We start from the raw sequence: 19719 nt of genomic DNA on the forward strand, positions 1-19719 counted from the left end.
GTGGCGGATTAGGGGCCGGAGATGTCAACCAACTGTCATAAGTATTTCTCACTTAGTATTTGACAATAATTCAGTATTATGGTCCGAAATTATCAAAATAATATGCAATCAATAACTAACAGACAAAGAAAAAAGGAATAAAGTGTGAAAAATGATGTAATTTTATCGACTTGAAAGTTGTGAACACGAAACTTTTTATTAACAATACGACTGATAGTCATAGGTAAAATGTGCATTTTTACGTATTTATTTTAAGGCTAATAGTATCAACTAAAATCACAAACTTTGGTCAAAATTTGGTATTTTTCAAGAACTTAAAATTTTGTCGATAATATCATGAACTTGCATATTGTAGCGAATTTCCCCTAGTTCGATTTTTCTCTAAAAATAAATTTGATGTTGGTTGTAAAAACTATTAATTTTTGCGACTAGATTTGAAATTCTTGGAAAATACCAAATCAGGTCAAAATTTGTGATTTTAAGGACATATTTAATGAAATTTTGAATATATTTATGCCTCATTTTTAGTAACCCAAACGCGAAAACAAGTGAAGTTCATAACGACCATGCTATACAATAATAAGTCACAAATGGTTACAGGATTACAGCAGGTATACCTAATCCAAACAATTCAACAAATTAGACTTGGAATTACGTATATGACGAATCAAATGTTTAATGGTTTAATATATAGGTCACATTTTGAGTTTATTCATGGCTTCTCTTATCAATATATTTGGGAGGATACTATGTTATAGTACTACTTAGTTCGGACTTCGGAGGCGACGACGAATTCTCAGATGGCCAAATCTCCCTGCACCGGGAGAGGATCCCTCGAAAACGATAGGTAAGTAGCCCGTTGCACCTTCGTATCGCTTCTGTATCTGCACATCACAATCGGAACGGGGAAGTCATGTACATTATGATCAATCAGACAGTGCAAACAGAGCATTTTGAGGTACCTGAATAATTTGCTCGTTGCTTCGTAAGCAGTTCCTCCCGACAATGCAAACAGTGCCTCCAGATCCTCCTCCGGTGATTTTTGCACCGTACAAAGTACCCTCACCCGCCCTAGAGTGTTTGCTGTGCTGCATTTCTTGCACTAGCTGCACCACCCGGTCTGTCCCATCTGAGCCGAGCCCACAGGCGCTGTAGCTATAGTGGCACTGTCAAGCAGATCAACACCACAATCAGCAGCCGTTTTGAATCAAAACTCGAACGAGAATATCCAGTTGTATACAACATAAAGCTACCTGATACAATAATTCTCCAAGAGCAGTTAACTGATCATCTGAAGTTGCTGATGTTAGTAATGCTTTAAAGGCCTGTATTCATACAAAAACCAGCGTATTACTAAAGATGAAGACGATGAATATGAGAGATTTCAACACCATGATTCACATATGATAGATCATAGGAAGACCTTATCTCATATACTTGTAATAAACTAGGATCACAGAAGATATACCCACTGAAGCTTTTATATATTCAAGGAAATTTTAATTTTTTACTATTTTTACCTTGACACGGAAATTTTCGTATATAGGATGCCTGGTAGCTGCTCTGAGTCCATAGTTTCTCTTCATATCAATCACAGTGACTGGATCGTTATGGTCAGCATATTTCCTCAAGAAAGCCTCACCGAGTATCGTTTGAGGAAGTTGATTGACATAGAGAGCTTCGTATCTGATATCAATAAACCAAAAATATATCAAACTGGTGTACATATGATAAGAACAGCCTCATCATTCAACACAGAAAGAAAGGGAGAAAGAAATGCAGACAGAAATTTCTAGGCCTATTGTTTACCTGTGCGGTGACAAGTTGCATAAGTAGTCCAAGGAAGCCTCGGTTTCAAGCAGTTCGATTCCATCTTCTTCCAGATCATCTGACATCACACCATCAGCAGTAGACTGTGATAGCAATTCTGCTGCCACGGATTTAATAATTTTCCGACCCATGAAGGCTCCTATTCTGACAGATCCATAGTCAGCACCACCAACGCTGCCAAACGATACACCAGTTCAGTAACACATACTCACTAACACACACAACCAAGTAACTTTATGGTGACAAACAGCATAATTCTCTGTCAAATCAATTACCTATGCCGGATTCCGGAATCAATTCCCCAAAATCGTATGTGACTAGGAATGTCCACGAGACCTAATACCTCAGCAGGCTGCAAGAAACAGTCAAGTGGCAACTCAATGTCTTTTCTTTAAAATTACAAGAGAAGATATGTCCTTCCCATGAATCTGGTCAAATACCTGACAAACCATTGCGAGAAGTTTGTTAGCTTCACCACACGCAGAAGTCATCTGATCCATGACACCACATGGAGCTCCAACTACATGATTTTCCACCTTCCCACCGCAAAAATTGGAAGTGTGAGAGGACCGCAAAAATATCAAAGTTACAATATGTGTCTTAGTGAATATGCCTGTGATATTCACATATCAAAAGTTAAACCTTTTGGCAGAGCAAAGCAAGCTGTCTTGGCTCGATATTTAATCCTGACAAGCACATATTTCAACACTGTTAGCATATACAGATTAATGCAAATAGCAGCAGAATCATGAGCAGGAATTTGATTGCTAAGTGAGCAAAATCAACTATTTTCTTCTCTAGTTGATAATATAATCCTAGATAATAACCACTTCATATTCTTGTGAAAATAAAATTTTCCCACCATTAAACTAGGTAAAACTGAGACAGGTATAGGTAAAAAAGAGACTGCATATCGCTGATGATGAACCGCGCATGGATACTGGATACTAAGAGAAGCCAGTTTATAATAACTTAAAAAACTGAGAATGGTGAGCACCATGAGAAGCGGCAATTGCAGACATTGTAGCGACCTCCACAGCTGCAGAAGAAGAGACACCTTTGCCTTCTGGCACAGCAGAGGATACCTAAAGGATTGATACCGTTACAATTCAAAGTAGTATGACAGGTATCACCAAATGATAAGTATTTCAGATTGGTAGATTAAGGCAAGAATGAGAGCAAGCAATCAAGATCCTTCGTAAAAGTAATACATACCAGAACACTAATACTATTCTCAAAGTGAACTCCCAGTTCTTTCATCAGAACCAGAATGGTCCCCGCAATATATGCTGCCCATCTAGGTCCAGAATATGGTGAGTTTATAGTATAAGAGATAATCTAGAAGCAGACAACATCATAGTTTAAAACCTTTGCGATGGATCCCGAGCAAAGAAACTTCTGGCATTTTCGTATGACATGAGTTGGTCTCCGTCCATAAAATCTGACAGATCCATGTCAAAGGTAGGTCCCCGATTGCTTAATTCAGATCCATATGATACCTGAAAAGGGTAGGATATAAAGATTAAGCAATAAACACGAGTATTGATGGAGACTGGGAGCTTCCAACAGTTTGATTATTGATCTTATAAAACTTCAGGGCAAAGGTATTCACATACAATTTGCAGAACAGGAGTTGGGCCTTGTCCCTTAGCATTCTGTCGAGCCAGGGCGTGCTTCCACAATCTCTGTTTAGATGGATGGGACTTTTGTACTGCAACGTGACAAGCTTCTCTAGTCGGCATCTGTAGACATTTTAGGACAAGCAGCTGATAAATCATTAAGGCAATGAAAATCTATGGTGAAAATAGTAGATGCATTTAGCTTATACTCCTTCCGTCTCATTTCAATAGGTAATCAGATAGAGACCGTCCTTCAATGGTTGAAACGCAGTAACGCACCTGAAGTACAAGGCTTCCCGAGTAATCAGCTATTCCACCCATAACATCCAATCTTCCAGGTGCTCTTGCCACAAAAATGTCTTCCTGCTCAATTGTTCACAACCAAACATAAGAACCTTGACAATCATATCAGTTCCATGCCAAAAAAAAAATATGTGGATAGGAAGTACAAGCATGGAGTTCAGAAAACACCTCCCAGTTAAAGAGACCTGCAGCAGCTTTTCGTTCCCTCTTTTGGAGCTTCTCAGTAATTCCAGAAACAAGGATACCATCAAGTTCTGATAGGCTCTTCAAGAAAGTCATGGTATCAGAAAGGCCCATACAATCTCCGTGAAGAATCTCAAAATCTTCAGGGCGTCTAACAGAAATACAAGAAAATGGTAATTTTTGAAATCTGTATATCAGAAAGAACAATGAGGGGCATGGATGAGAAATGAGAAGGACTAACGATGGCGTGAAAAAAGTATCTTCATTCATGAGAGTGGTAGGAGATCCAGTGCGGAGACCAAGTTCATTTTCAGCATTTGCATACCAATCTGGGATACTGAGATCTCTGCCTGGAGCCCTTTGCAATTGATACCCAAGAACAATAGCATCACGCAATCTCCGAGCCCCACTAAGCTAAACTCAAGCCAAAATGATAAAAAAAAAATCCACTTAGCAGTTCAATCACATAAAAAACAACATCTCTCAAATAAGAAAATAGGATCCGACATTTCAAATTTCTTATGCATCAACAGTAAAACAATTTAGCTCACCTTGTCTGCTGCATAATTTTTACCATAGGCTGTATCTTGCAAAATTTTAGCTGCAGCCTGTAATTTAACATAAATCAGATTGTGTGTGTGAAATAACGATAAAGCAGCAAGACCCATTAATATTCTATTCATTGTTCTTGAGTACATGACATTTATATGGAGTTGACAAAAACGAGATTGTCAGACATAAACAGAAAAACTGCACACCTCTCCGCCGTTTATGCCACCCTCGTAGCTCGGTTTTAAGCTAAGCGCATGTTCGAGATATGGTCTCCAGTGTCCAGTTAATAGGTCCCTTCTAATCATCTCAACACCAGTTTGATAGAACTGAAAAAAGGACTGTATTTCATCAAATCTGGTGAAGCTACAGACTTATTTCAGAAAAAGGTACCAGGCCATTGTAACGAGCTATGAAATAAATGTTTCAACCCGACAGCATAACCAAAATTTACCTCTAGCATATTTCTTAAAAATGGTTCTTCATTGAAGTAGTCCCGGCGCACAAAGACAAATGGAATCTTGTATGCAAGGGCCTCACTAACTGTTCCGTATCCAATTTTGCCTGTCATTTAAAAATAAATACAAGCTTCTATGCAACTTCACTTTGTTAACACATAAGATATGAACAGAAGTTATATGACTCACCTAGCATGCAATCAGATGCTGCTATCAAGTCAGGAGTGTATGCATCTTTTGCAAGTTTCACAAAATTTGGAGGAAGGTCGAGACTCTCAGACGCACCACATACCTGAACATATAATCAACAAAATATTTTACCCTTGATTCTGGAATCCAATTTACATAAAAAATCCTTGAAATTTGAAAAACAATAGTTAAAATGAGATACCAGGCAAAGCCAACCGCTTGGCAGGAACTTCTCCTGCAAAGTCCAACCTGAGGGCTGCAAATAGTCACCGTGCAATATCGATCAAATGAATGCAACCCAAATAGGGAGAGATAAAGGGTATGGACAAATAAAATGGTTGATTAAGGTACCTGTCCACCAAAGTTGAGAATGACAGTCTTCACATCCTCCCCAATCCCGAGTTCTTTCCTAATCTGGAATAGTTTAAAGAGTATGAATAAGTAAAATGGTGTATCTACTAACCATTAATCCAGTCACAAGTTCAGAGGTGAAAATCTTTTGTTTACCTCCTCACGGGGCTTGTGCAACCTCCTCACTACCAAAGGTACATCAATAGCATCACGAAATGCAGGCACTGTAGTAAAATAAACAATATGAGATCAAGGAAATAAATTCATCTCTCGAGTTGTTACTCTATTGAACGGGAAGCACACACAAAAAGTCAAAAATAAGAGAGAAAAGTAATGAGTTTTGTGTTGGTGTACTTGGACAGTATCCTGGGAGACGGATAAGAAATTCACAATGCGAATAGTCCTCAGCAATCTGCAACACGCAAGCATGACTTCATGATTTAGCATTGAGATTCTCATTTAACAATGCAATTCCTACAGCTTGAGAAACACCGAATTCACCCAAAAGAAACCACAAAATTGAGGAAATAATTTCCCCACCAAAACAAGAAAAACTAAAACAACTTAATCCCATAAAACATATGTCCGCCTAATTTTCTCAATTGATTTTATTCCTTGCCGTAGTAGCCAATGCTTCCAAATAATAAACATTATCTTTGAGATTTACTAATAGCTATTTGGACACTTCATCAATACTTCCCAACTCAGGACAAGGACATGACCAACCAGTGTGCTAGACAATATAAATTTTAAAAGACAGATCATGCACATAAAGTTATATTCATAAATTTTTTTTACTGCAGTTACCTGCCAAACTATGGTCCGGTGGTGATGACCAGCAGCCATTACGTATTCAGCATAGATGAAGTCCCAACTGCAAAAATAAATTTCCATGACCACATTTAATTTCAAAGAAGAGAATGAATATGTAGTAAAGGAAAACATAACTACAGGAATATGTAAATCATGACAGAGGATTTGTTAGAATCGTTTGCGTTCCATAGGCAATCGCTTAGTTCAGGGCAATAATGTGGCTTAGAAACTCACACCATAAGTAAGGGTCAACAGTATGTCCAGCCACGGTATCATGCATGCAAGCAAGAGATGGAGACAGTACCTAAAATTGGTGACACAAACAGAGCGTATGCCAGCATCAGCTGCTGCTCTGCAAGCAACTGGAACGACATCTGACACCTACACTTAAACATATTTGAAAGAGAAATAGGTAAAGAAACAGATCTGATCTGAAACACAATGCCACCACATGATTCATGATTAAAATCCCTCTTGACATAAAAAATTCTTCCCCCTCAAATTTTGTGTGAAAACAGCATGCTATGAAATACTAGGAGGGATTTTATATTATACTTAAAGGGGGTAAGGTATGAACTTTACCACAAAGTCTGCCCTGATGGATTTCAGCCACTCTACTTCAGTCGCTAAAATAGTCTCACGAGGTACTACAGCTGTCTCGGAATACTATAAAAAATAGTACAGCAACAAGAAGTTAAAATGGATCAGGATAACTATGACATGAACTCTGCAAAGTAACAAGCAATACCTTCTCCAAAGACGCAAGGCGATCAACTGTCAATGCATCTGCTTGAACTGCTCCACAATCCAAGAGCACCTGCATAACAGACAGTAGACCGGTTCATCAGAACTATAGAGCAATTCATCATGAACATTCCAGAAGAGCAAACAGACCTTCCGTAGGAAAAGACGAGGAGACTGTATTTCAGTTGTGAAAACATAATCTGGTGCACCAGTGACCACATGAACATCGTGCCCAGCAAGAATGAGATGCCGAGCTACCTATACAAGAAAAACACAAATTCATAGATAGTACACACAAGAATGAGGTGAATCCATCACAGTCCTTAGATTCCTACTCAAATTAGAAAAGAAATTCTGTAGGAGCACAATACAACTATGCAACTAATAGCAAGAAACTGGAAGTTGAAGATCAACTGATCAAAAAAAGTGACTTTGTGAGGATGCAAGAAAGTATTTTTATTTTGTGCATATACTCCATTAAGCACTAGAAAACCAAATACACTAAATTTATCCTCTTGTTTAGGGATTTTCATGATCGTTGAAAAATGCTCCCAGAAAAGAAGAAGCAATTCCATCAAAACAGTTGATTGTAATGTAGTCTTCCTTAAGCATGCCAAAGTAGCACAAAAAACGAAATTTGACAAAACACAAGCAAATTGCACAAACACAGAGAGAGAGAGAGAGTGAGATGGACCTCGACAACGCGGGTGGCATGGCCGAAACCATGGCCAGTGACATAATAGGCAAACACTAGAGGTCGTTTGGCAGAATCTTGTGCTCCCATCTCTGCTGCAACCAACAATAATTACAAAGAACTTCCCCAATTCGCACCAAGAATATGGGAATTGAGGAGCTAATAAGGGTATAAATTCGAATGAGGAGAATAGTATAATTAAAGGGAGCAGTGTTGGAGGTCAGCTTTGGGAATGAGTCAGTCCCATAATTTTATCCAAAACGATGACGCTGACTTGAAACATGTCGAATGATGTTACATCGATGCTATCTATCTCCACATTTTCAACAAATACTGACTATAATAACGAAGATACAGTAGTGATGATGATGTACACGAAACACGTTGTTTAAATTGAATAAAACAAGAAAACGAATCCACAGTTCCGAATTATTTGTATTGTTATTGGGATATGTTGTTTTTATTTTGGATAATGTTAACAATGGAGAAGATATCATCGTAATCTCGATTAATGTGATTTGTGTTGTTGTTTAGTCTTCTTTAAATTACTTCCATCACATAATAAGATTTATCTCGTCATGCACTAATATTATTTCAATTATTTTTCTTTCGTTTCTAGTACTCCCTTCATTCGATGTCACACTTTCCTTTTTAGTTTGTCCAAAAAAAATATCACATTTCCTTTTTTTGAAAAAAAGTTCTCTCTCACATGAATATAAAAATTATATTTTCTCTCTACATTTAACACACAAAACAAAACCTCCTAAAATCTCGTGTCGTCTTATAAGTGTGACATCTTTTGTGAGACGGAGGAAGTATAATTTATTAGTTTATATATTAAAGAACAACTTCGATTTTATGATCAAAATATGAATTTGGCCAAAACATTCACTTTTTAAAACACAAGTTCATAACAAATGAAAATGTAGCCAAACTAGTCCTTTTTTTGACGTTTTTGTAAAAAAATTAACGATCAATGCTAATTGCACAGTGACATGATCGTTAGTTTTTTGACTGAACCATAAAAAAAGGATCACTTCAACAAGGATTTCATTTCTTATAAACCTATTTTTCAAAAAGTAAATGTTTTAAACCAAATTCATGTTTTGATTATATATTTAAGATCATAATTGACCTTTACTCTCAAATAAAATGTCCCCATTATTTTGAAACGGAAGAGTACAAATAAAAATTACCACTAGTATTTAGCAAAAGAGCTTAAAACAGAGTTTGGGTAGGGTTTAACCCGTGCTAGGATTGTCGGACATAGAGCTCAAAAGTACTACTACTATATTTAACAATCTTATACTTCCTCAATCTCATTAGAATTGAAACGTTTTTCTTTTTGGATTGTCCTATTGAAAATAAAATATTTTTTAAAATAGAAACAACGGCTCTTTTATTTTTTTTCTTTCTCTTACTTTACTCTTTCTTCATTAACTCACGAAACAACATTACATAAATTTCAGAAAATCAAATATTTCATATTTAATAAGACGACGAGAGTAAGATATAAAGGAATATTTTTTTTTCCGGTCAAACACGTGTATTAATGTATGATAAGTTACTATTAAATTTTTTTTCGGTCAAACACGTGTATTAATATTGATGATAAGTTACTATAGGAGTATTAAAATTCTTGAATCACTCATTGAAATACAAATATCGATGACTATTGCCCATACCTAATTCGATACTCGTGCCCTCTCGTGTCTTATTATAAGTACTATATTGTATTTCTCGAAAGGTTAAACTAAACCAAATCTCTGAAAATATGGTGTATATCCAATCAATTACTCCATTGTTGTAAAATTAATCTTTCTTTATTTTTCCATTTTCTGTAACTGTAAATTTGTAATTAGTTGAGCATTATGACCAGATTACTAACAATTTTTACTTATACATGTATACTTCAATGAAAGAAAGGGGAAAGTATATAAGATAAGATAACTAGTGCAATATTCGTGGAATATGCTAGAGAAATGGAATCCTGCAACTTATATGCTATGCCCCTTTAACACGACAATACAAGTTGACAATAAACGAACCTTATTGATAATTCGATCTCGATATTGCTAAGATAAAGGATAGAATAATTCACATTCCATATTATTCGTAGGTTTCTGGCTCTACAACTCGTATTTGGTACTACTAATAATATTTTTCTATATTTTGAATCTGAATTCACTACTCCTATTAAAGGCATAAAAGATGCCATATCAATTCTATCAATTCTATACTCATAAAAATGGAGTTTCAATTTCAAATCTCTAATCAATTTAGAAAAGGTAATTTCATAAAATTAGAAAACTTTTAGGCTATGTTTGGTTGACGGGAAAGTAAAGTTGGTAAGGAAAATGATTCCTGGGAAAATGAATTCCGGGAATATGATTCCTAGTAACTTTACTTGTGTTTGGAAAGTATCAAGATTTTAAATTTATATTTAATTTAAACACCAAACAAAAAATATACTTATTATTTTTTATTTATAAAAAAGAATAATAATATAAAATTCTTAATAAACTATTAATTACAAATAATAATTATTATATTATTATATTTATTATTACAATGGATAGTTTAAATATGGATTATCTATCATAATATAAAATAATACATATAATTATAGTTTGAAATATTATAATAATAATAATAATAATGATAATAATAATAATTAGTATTATAATTATAATATTTAAGGATGTTATAAGTGAATAGATTTAATAAATGAAAATTACACTATAACTTTATTGATTAATTATTAATTTATAAAAATAATAATTATTATTTATCATACGATTTATATTATATAATTATATTTTAATTATTTAATAAATTATTAATTATTATTTATGAATTATTATAAAATAAGTTATAATTATGATAATTTTAATCATAGTTATTTATTTTCTAAAATTAAGTAGTATGATTTATATTTTTAAATTATTTTTAAAACATTCTAAATAATAATAATAATAATAATAAATATGCTATATTGCATTATATATGCAAGAATCCTAAAACTGGGAAAAAGAATAACTAAGAAAAGCTAGGATTCAGAATCCTGGAAAATTGTACTAACTTTCCTTGTTCTCGGATTCTGATTACTTTCCCAATTTGATAAAAAACTGAAACAAACACAGGAATTTAAAATTTAAGGAATCAGATTACTTTCCCAGATAGAATCCTAGCAACCAAACATGGCCTTAAGGGCATTCGTGCCATTTAGGGCCCATTTGGTAGAGTAAATTACTGTTCTATCTTGGACACTTGAAATTATTTTTTCTAAAATGTGTATACTAATCACATTCTATCTTATCTATCTGTCGGCCTCTTAATATATGCTCTGTCTATTCCATTAAAAATAAAATATTTTCCTTTCATATTGTCCTATTAAAAATGAAATGTTTTTTAAAATAGAAACAAGATCATCTCTATTTTTATCTTCTTTCTTATTTTACTTTCTTTTTATTAACTAATAAAACAACAATACATAAAATCTCGTGCTGAAAACTAAATATTATCTTATAATTATGGGACGGAGGGAGTACCTATCCTACTCACAAATACAAGGCTTAGTTTGATCGGACACAAGTTTTAAGAAATGTAACAGAAAATAAGTGGAAAAGGTTAGTGAAAGGCGAGTCATATTTTTATATACGAAGTATTAGTTTTATAATGAAATGTGAGTAAGATAAACTTAGTAAAATATGAGGTCAATTATTAAAAATAATAAAAATAAATGAAATATTTATTTGTGGACAAACGAAAATGGTTAAATCAATGATTATTGGTTGACGGAAGGAGTACGTATATGGAGCAATTTTTACTTTTTTTTCATCAATTCAGATGATTTGATGAGATTTTGGTTGATTGTAAAATCTAAACAAATTTCGGAATTTAAAGCTAATATACAAAATCAGAATTTCACTGAACAGAGTTTATATGTCAATTACCCTAGAAAATTACTAAAGAATTTTTTGGGATAAATGATCATGTCCCAGAAAATGCCTACGAGAAACATTGGGCTTGGGCTCCATCTATTCGAGTTACATTTGTTCAAATGTTTTTTTTCTATCAAAGGATAAACATTTACTCCATATTTATATCCACAACCAAATCATGCTTAAATTAAAACAAACAAGTTTTACTATAGAAAATGAAAAGTAATTTATACTACCTCTATCGCGATAGAAGTCTCATTTTTATATACTAGGAGTCTAGTACTATATCATGAAAATGAAAACAAATATTTCCTTCTACTCATATATGTCAACTTTAAATCATAAAGCTATTGTATATACTAGTAGTACAATATTTTTTTGCTGAAAAGTCATGCAAAAGACTAGTCTTTTTCTTCCACTACTAAGTTTAACTCAATTTAACCATGCAACTTTTTAGCCATTTAAGTTTTCAATTCCTTCTTTTTCACTTATATATATATAGTCATATAGATCATTGTCAGTCCCTCTCTCTCTCTCTCTCTAAATTCTTCAGAGCTAAGCAATTGAAAAACAAATGGATAGCAAAAAAGCAGTGTTGAAGAGCAACTCAATATTTGGTGCAACAAAAATGAAGAAAAGTGAATCAGTACTGGCTTTGGAGGAGCTGTTTGCATCTCATGAAGAGATTAACCATCAAAACAAACCTCACATTTTGGGAAGCTCTGATCAACATGCTTTTCTCCCCACAGACAATGTGCATTTTCCTTTCAAAAATTCGGTTAGTTTATTCTTATTATTTATTTTTATTGTTTGTTTACACCATGTATAATTAATCAAGCATCACCAAGTTGCCTGCTCTAGATTTCAGAACTTGATTATTGAAATATATTGTTGACCATAAATAAGTGGTGGGATTAATTATAGTAATATATATTAAATTTGATGATTGGCATGAAAGCAATACGAATGAAAATGGACATATATATCGTATGCTAAATAGACAAAATTACGAAGTTTGTTGATCAATTATGCAACTTTTAAGAATAGCCAATTATATCATGACTTTGAGTTTTAACATTTCTTTAATTGTACAATTGATTTAGATTTGGCAGGAAATTATGATTTGAAAGACAAAATGTTTTTTTTTTTTTTTGCAAATTTATATCATTCACAAAATCCATTGATTTTAGTATAAAAGCATATAGAATATAAGCGCTAAAGTATTTTTCCTTTTAAATCATAATTATTTTCCTCCATATCTAAATCAATCACACAATTGAGAAAAATATCAAAATTATGATGTAATTAGATATTTTTATAAGTTACGGGATTAATCCAAATTTGACCAAATCACTTTTAGGGGTGTGCATTCGGGTTTCGGTTCGGTTTTTCGTCCAAACCGAACCTAACCCGAAAAACCGAATTTAGGCTAAAATTGAAACCGAACCGAACCGAAAAACCGAAAACTGAAAAACCAAAAACCGAACCAAACCGAAAAAACCGAAATTTCAAAACAAAACCGAAAAAAAATAGTATATTTTAATATATCTAATTTATTTTATTTTATATATACTAATAGAATATGAATATATATATATATAATATAAAATTAATATAATATATATAATATTTATTATATAAAAATATATTAGAAGAATATATATTATATATATGATATAATATACTAAATTAATAGGATAAACATATATAATAATATATTTAAAATATAAATCGGTTTTTCGGTTTTTCGATTTTTTTTTCGTCCAAACCGAACTGAACCGAAAAACCGAAATTTTTGTATTTTTAAAACCGAACCGAACCGAACCGAAAAACCGAAAAAACCGAACCGAATTTCAAAATTTCGGTTTGATTCGGTTCCGATATTCGGTTTTCGGTTATTTTGCTCACCCCTAATCACTTTAGGATTTTTGTGTCAGTTTTCCCTAGAATAAGTAATAAAATGCCTTTTTAAGGGAATATTTAAATGTTAATTTAATTTGGATTAAATTTAAACGAACTTATTGAAAAGCGGCAGCCTAAATATTACTCGCCAATTATTGAACAGTAAAATAAGTTAGGTAGCTTTATAGAAAGTTCGTGCTTAACAAGTTGATGTCATGTAGTTTGGCACTTGGAATGCAATAATTTTCAAAGCTCATTTCCACTACAAAAGGCCATGCACTAACCCATTTCACTTTCTGGAAACAAACCTTTTTTCACGTGTTAGGTTCGTCGATGTACACTCGACTCACATCACTATGATATTATTTGCTTTAGATTATTAATCCCTCACAGTTTTGTTCTAGTTGGAATACTTCCCAAAAGTTATTCTATAGTAATTGGCTATTTTTTAAAGTCGTGAAATTGATCTGAATTTGATCAAACTTTGTAATTTTTCTCACAATTTGCCCTACAATGTATGTAACGTTATATCGTATACGAATATATATGTTGTATGATATATTTAAGGTATTTTCTTATATATAGTTCTCTTGGGATGTAATCAATTGCTAACTAATTACCAATCCCAAATTGAGACCAATTTTTAATCATTAGATTAGAAGATCTTGTGGTTAATATAATGCCAAGTGTAATATATTTTAAATTTAAATAATTATTAATTAAATTAAAAGGGTATTAATGTCAAATATAACTAACTACTTTCTCTCTCCTCAAAATCATCTCAAATCTTTAAATTTACGTAACTCTCTCAATTTAAATTATTTTTTTGCAAAAAATATATCAAATTAAAGATAATTTAATAAGGATTCCAACGAGATCTCAATTGCATATGTTCCGACGATGTTCGGGTGATGAAATTTGATAAATTATATTTCAATTTTCGTACATATTGATAAGCAGCTATTTTCAACAAATGCAACAAAAAATCTCAATATATTGTAGGCAAAATCTCAATATTATGCATGTCCAATCTCAATAAAAATGTGTTGATATTTTCTTGTCCTTGTGTTGATATTTGTAATACACAATGTTGATATAAAAAAACACTCACGAAAATTATCATATGATAACATAATGACGATATTACCCTTTTGTTGATATTTTGTCTACTATTTATTGAGATTTTGTGAGCTTTAATCTCATCCACTCATTTTAAAATCCAAGGGTGGAGATTTAGTCTTGATTTTGGATTAGGGTACTAAAAGCATTAGAATAGGACCCTAGTTCTCTTTTTTCTATTAACTCGATATTTTTTTTGTTGATCATGGTTTGGTGCGTTATTGCAGGAGATTCCACAAGAATATTCAAGCATTACCTCCTTCACAGATAATTACCAATTCTCAGCTTCTCCAAATCTTAATCCTAATCCAACCACCGCCATGGACTCGCCATTATCCATATGCGGTAAGTAAATTATGATTGACTAGACACATCACATGACCATATGTCTAGACCACTAAACAAAAAAGGTTATCTGATAATGAGATTTTAGTTGACAGTCAACGATCGGACGAAGAAGAATACATCGAACAATACACCAACAAACCCTCCGACGACACCAAGCGCATCAAAAGGTACCACCATTGTGCATGTAAGAGAGATGATAGAAATATATGAACTGACGATTTGATTTGAATTTGCAGGATGGTTTCAAACAGGGAGTCTGCTCGTAGATCAAGGCGACGAAAGCAGGCGCATTTGAGTGATCTTGAAGAGCAAGTTGAGCAGTTGAGTGGTGAGAATGCATCGCTCTTCCAACAGATGGGCGATGCATCTAACCAGTTCAAAGAAGCCGCTACTAATAATCGGCTCCTTAAATCCGATGTCGGAGCTCTCAGAGCCAAGGTACGTGTATAGTATTACTACCTCCGTCCACAAAAAAAAGACCAGTTTTACTATATTGGGTCGTCCAACAAAATTAGACTAATTCTAAAAATGAAAAGTTTTACACCAATACCAACTTTACACATTATTCTAAATGTGGACCCCACAGCCCACTAACAATACTTTAGTATTTTTTTTTGTGCCCGCCCCTCATATAATATATGAATGTGTTTTTGGCATGTTAGGTGAAATTAGCTGAGGATCTGTTGGCACGTGGCTCTTTGACGTCGAGTTTGAGCCATCTTCTTCACAACTATCTCAACACACCACGGGATGACTATATATGATCTCTATCTGTGTGTGGCGCTTGTTGGTTTATATCTATCTATCTATCTATATACTAAATCCTAATTAAGATATGTGTGTGTGTGTGTGTTTGTTGCATGTATTGTTAGATTGCTAATTTGTTGGTGACTGAGATGTGTTAATTTGTGTGAATTCATGATGATGTATGCATGTTATGTTAAAATCTCTTAAATCTTGTTTCATATTAACTAGGTGATGATTCGATCTTGTCTCATTTATATAAGTGGATAAACCCCTATGTCTTATCTCTTGTCTGGTCTACCTCAGTGTGGAAATACGTGTATTCTGACCCTCATGTGCACGTGCGTGTTAAAATTTGTTAAATCTTGTCCTACTTATAAGCCCTTTTAAGCTCCCCCATTTCTAATAGAAATTATGATTGCAATTCATATTTAGTTTATATTATATATATACTGCATTCATATGCATGTAGCTGTTTTTTTGGATTTTATAGTAGCACTTTTCATTAATCTGTTGCAATTAATTAAATTATGTAGGAAGAAATGAAATTTTATGGTGAAGTCCAGGTTCAGATTTGAGTTGGGCCGAATGTAAGTTGATCCGGCCCAGCCCGCCATGGTTTAACATTTTAGTTTTGGACTGGTGTTCACTTGTGAACTTTAATACTCCAAAATAAATCGATTTTAGCAAAAAGTCAAAAACTGATTTCTCAACACCAAAACAAATGATTTTAGCAAAAAACTGATTTGGTTTATAATAAAATAACTTACTAATTGTTTATTGCAGACCACTTTTTTTTATGTTACTGATAATAATATAAGTAATTTCTAATTAATTTTAGTTTTAATATAATTAAGTAATTACTACTATTATGTTAAACAATAGAAAATTATAGTAATTATAGAAAGGGTTGCGTTGTATTGTTAATTTTTTAAGTTGTTAACTCTGCTAACTCATCAATGCAGTACATTAAAAATATCGACACGATGACATTAAAATGCCAACACATGTCAGCAATTAATCACACCCTATATAAAAATATATAGATCCTTCGACCACATATCGAAATTTGCAAGTGCTTTTTTCATTCACAATTGTGTTCAATCGCCAAATTATATTCTTCTCAGTACTAGTAGTTATTAATATTGAAAATTGGAAAAGGATAAAACAGAAAATATTATACTTTTATTATAAAATTCTAAAACAAAGACATTTTTTCGGAAGGGAAACACAAAAGTTAATCTCCAAGCGCCAAAATAATTTCTCTACCAAACATTTTTCTAAATACTACTATGAATATGATACTAGAAAAATAAATACATAATTCTAAACTTAATAAGCCTATAATACTTTCCGCATATTACGCGAAGAGAAAATGTAGTTGCCTTTGAATATTTGAACCATTTTCTTATCATTTTGAGTTGAAATAAGTAGTCACTCTGCGAGTTTTAATTTTCTTTTCATTTTCAAAACCTTTCCTGAATAGTATATTATGTTTGGATAATTAAGCATCAATTTTAAAGTTTGCATTCTTTCTTTTTTATTAGTGACCATCTCACGTCTTTAATTAATCACACAACCGCCGCCAATGATAAAAAAAGGAAACAACAAAAATCAGCCTTTTATGTATAATGGAAAATGATGCAAAATGCATTATTATTTTATCATAACCTTGCAAGTCAAACACTACCAACAAAAATTCCACAAACGCACTATATTATTAACAAGACGTGACAAATAATAAGTACTATAAGTAATTATTATTGATTACTTAATTCGTTTACTACACTTCAAATATCAGTGCACTTTCAAGTTAGACACTAATATCAGATCATAATGATTATAAATTAATATTATATATGATAAATACATGTCGCATGCATTGATTAAATTAATACTCCTATGTCGATTATATAATTAATTAATATAGAGGATCGCATATGCATACAATTGATTGATTAATGTAATTAATTAAACCCTAATTATATGATTTGTAGTAATTAAGCTGAATGTGTTCCACCTAACACCACCACTAATGTGTTGTGGGATTTGAGTAAGTAAATCATTAACACAATTTTGTTGAAAAAAAAAACCATGAACCATATTTGTGGTGAACACACGTCGAATGAAACAAAATGATGTCTCTTTAGAGGCCAATAGGTTGTCTCTCTTTGACCAACCTTATTATACTTTTCCTTTAATTTCTAAAGAACCCACTTCCACAAAGTGATGACACATTCTTTAATTTACCCTATTTGGGATCATCTATACTTTTTCAAAGTTGAACAATGTTTCATCGAAATTATTTCAATCTACAATCAACTATCAAATCATTGATCTAATTATAATCGAATTGCTTCAAATTATTAAGAGCTTTTATCGAAAGTGTCACACACTATACTAGGGGTGTCGAAACGGGTAGCGGGTATTGGGTACCCGCACACCCGACCCGATACCCGTCGGGTATTGGATACCCGCTACCCGACGGAAACGGGTAACGGGACGGGATCGGGTATAAGTATTTTGGGTTTTGCGGGTATTGGGTATACCCGATACCCGCTCGGGTAATCCCGTTAGTCCCGAGATACCCGACATATACACAAGTATTTTATAAATTTTTTATTTTAATGCTCCTACTTGATATCAAAAGTCATAATGTAATGTTTTTATTAGTAATTTATTATTATTAAGTGTATTTTTTAAGCTTCTTTGTATCCTTCCACCAGCCGCCTCGCCTCATGTACCGATTCTTCTCCTTCCGCCTGTGATGAGTATATGTTATATGCAGTAGTACACACTATATTAGACAACACACGTAACACATATAATATATGCAGTAGTGCACACATAGTATATATATTTATTATTATTATTATGTTACACTCACTTATAAACACATCTATATCTTTATATTATTATTATTATATGAAGTAATATGCTACAGCTACATACATGTATAGTAATGCTACATAATTATAACATATGCAGCATACCGCATATCGTGTACATTTACAGAATACACAGTAACATATAGATATTGTATATGAATGATTGATATCTCATGTTCGGAATTTTTATGTTTTCGTAGTTTGAAATCAAGGAAGCATCAAAATAACAATATTATTACAGATGTTGTTTCGGGTCGGGTACCCGTGGTGTCGGATGCGGGATACCCGACTCGGGTATCGGGTAATACCCGACTCACTGCGGGACGGGTATCGGGACTAACTTTTCGGCCGAAATCGGGTGCGGGTACCCGAATTGTCGGGTGCAGGTACCCGCGGGTATCCGTTTCGACACCCCTACACTATACAAAGTTATGAAACATTATTAAAGAGATCAACACGAGTTACGGAGTTTTGGACAAATTTTAAATTATAGTATCTCAAAATTTATTAATTTTTTGTTTTCTATTGCTAGGTTTATTAATTGAATGTGTTGTAATAAAAAAATATTACTAAAATATTACGAACTCTTATTAACATTTATTACTAAAATAGTACTATAAGATTTGAAAGGATTATTTATCATATATATGGGATAATTAACTTGTATAATTATTAGCTGGAATATTTATTTTGTACGCGAAATTTGTCAATGTATCAATTTTGATCCGTAACATTTGAAAATATTTTTTCAGCTACATTAACTTCAACATAATATCATTTGAGCTACTTTTTTACTATTTCAAATATTTTTGGACGAAAATACCCTTAAGCCCATGAAGAACATTTCAGTCTATTTATTTTCTCTTCTTTACTAAAATATTTATTGGATCTCTATTAACTTTTTTTGCCTCTTTATTAAAAGAGATAAGGAAAAAATTGGAAAGAAAGAGAACAAGAGAAGGAAGAGAGGGGTAAAAACATATTAAGAGAGATAAATTAAAATATTTTAATAAAGAAAATAGAATAAATAAACTGAAATGT

General features: G+C 32.9%; 2 protein-coding genes across 3 annotated transcripts; one reads left to right on the forward strand and one right to left on the reverse strand.

Moving 5' to 3' along the window:
• Nucleotides 1-549: 549 nt before the first annotated feature.
• Nucleotides 550-8104, reverse strand: LOC125215807 (L-arabinokinase). 2 transcript variants are annotated; one of them, XM_048117367.2, is made up of 29 exons: nucleotides 7734-8104; nucleotides 7190-7297; nucleotides 7044-7112; nucleotides 6878-6961; nucleotides 6600-6676; nucleotides 6290-6356; nucleotides 5837-5894; nucleotides 5639-5706; nucleotides 5483-5545; nucleotides 5334-5387; nucleotides 5132-5234; nucleotides 4939-5048; nucleotides 4694-4813; nucleotides 4487-4543; nucleotides 4177-4349; nucleotides 3921-4086; nucleotides 3729-3812; nucleotides 3447-3572; nucleotides 3199-3329; nucleotides 3046-3127; nucleotides 2828-2915; nucleotides 2473-2516; nucleotides 2271-2366; nucleotides 2106-2182; nucleotides 1810-2004; nucleotides 1521-1686; nucleotides 1254-1325; nucleotides 963-1166; nucleotides 550-884 (listed from the first exon to the last, which is right to left on the reverse strand). In XM_048117367.2, the coding sequence occupies exons 1-29, from the start codon at nucleotides 7821-7823 to the stop codon at nucleotides 765-767; spliced, it is 2952 nt and encodes a 983-aa protein (XP_047973324.2). In that variant the 5' UTR covers nucleotides 7824-8104; the 3' UTR covers nucleotides 550-764. The 2 variants fall into 2 exon arrangements, with proteins under 2 accessions (XP_047973324.2, XP_088925057.1); XM_089068931.1 differs by lacking the exons at nucleotides 6600-6676; nucleotides 6878-6961; nucleotides 7044-7112; nucleotides 7190-7297; nucleotides 7734-8104 and adding an exon at nucleotides 6530-6565.
• Nucleotides 8105-12199: 4095 nt separating this feature from the next.
• On the forward strand, nucleotides 12200-16017 carry LOC125216423 (basic leucine zipper 9). Its single transcript, XM_048118131.2, has 5 exons — nucleotides 12200-12455; nucleotides 14926-15043; nucleotides 15132-15213; nucleotides 15283-15484; nucleotides 15709-16017. The coding sequence occupies exons 1-5, from the start codon at nucleotides 12252-12254 to the stop codon at nucleotides 15808-15810; spliced, it is 708 nt and encodes a 235-aa protein (XP_047974088.1). The 5' UTR covers nucleotides 12200-12251; the 3' UTR covers nucleotides 15811-16017.
• Nucleotides 16018-19719: the final 3702 nt, after the last annotated feature.

The sequence above is a fragment of the Salvia hispanica genome, chromosome 3 (assembly GCF_029641045.1).
Source record: "Salvia hispanica isolate PSC_SH4W2 chromosome 3, Shi_PSC_v1, whole genome shotgun sequence".
Taxonomy (NCBI): domain Eukaryota; kingdom Viridiplantae; phylum Streptophyta; class Magnoliopsida; order Lamiales; family Lamiaceae; genus Salvia; species Salvia hispanica.

Coding starts and splice junctions, on each gene's coding strand:
- LOC125215807 (XM_048117367.2), bottom strand. CDS start 7,823: ATGGGAGCACAAGATTCTGCCAAACGACCTCTAGTGTTTGCCTATTAT. Junction 4,350..4,486: donor AAAATTATGCAGCAGACAAG/GTGAGCTAAATT, acceptor GCTTGAGTTTAG/CTTAGTGGGGCTCGGAGATT. Junction 1,326..1,520: donor ACGAAAATTTCCGTGTCAAG/GTAAAAATAGTA, acceptor GTATGAATACAG/GCCTTTAAAGCATTACTAAC.
- LOC125216423 (XM_048118131.2), top strand. CDS start 12,252: ATGGATAGCAAAAAAGCAGTGTTGAAGAGCAACTCAATATTTGGTGCA. Junction 15,214..15,282: donor GACACCAAGCGCATCAAAAG/GTACCACCATTG, acceptor TTGAATTTGCAG/GATGGTTTCAAACAGGGAGT. Junction 15,485..15,708: donor TCGGAGCTCTCAGAGCCAAG/GTACGTGTATAG, acceptor TTGGCATGTTAG/GTGAAATTAGCTGAGGATCT.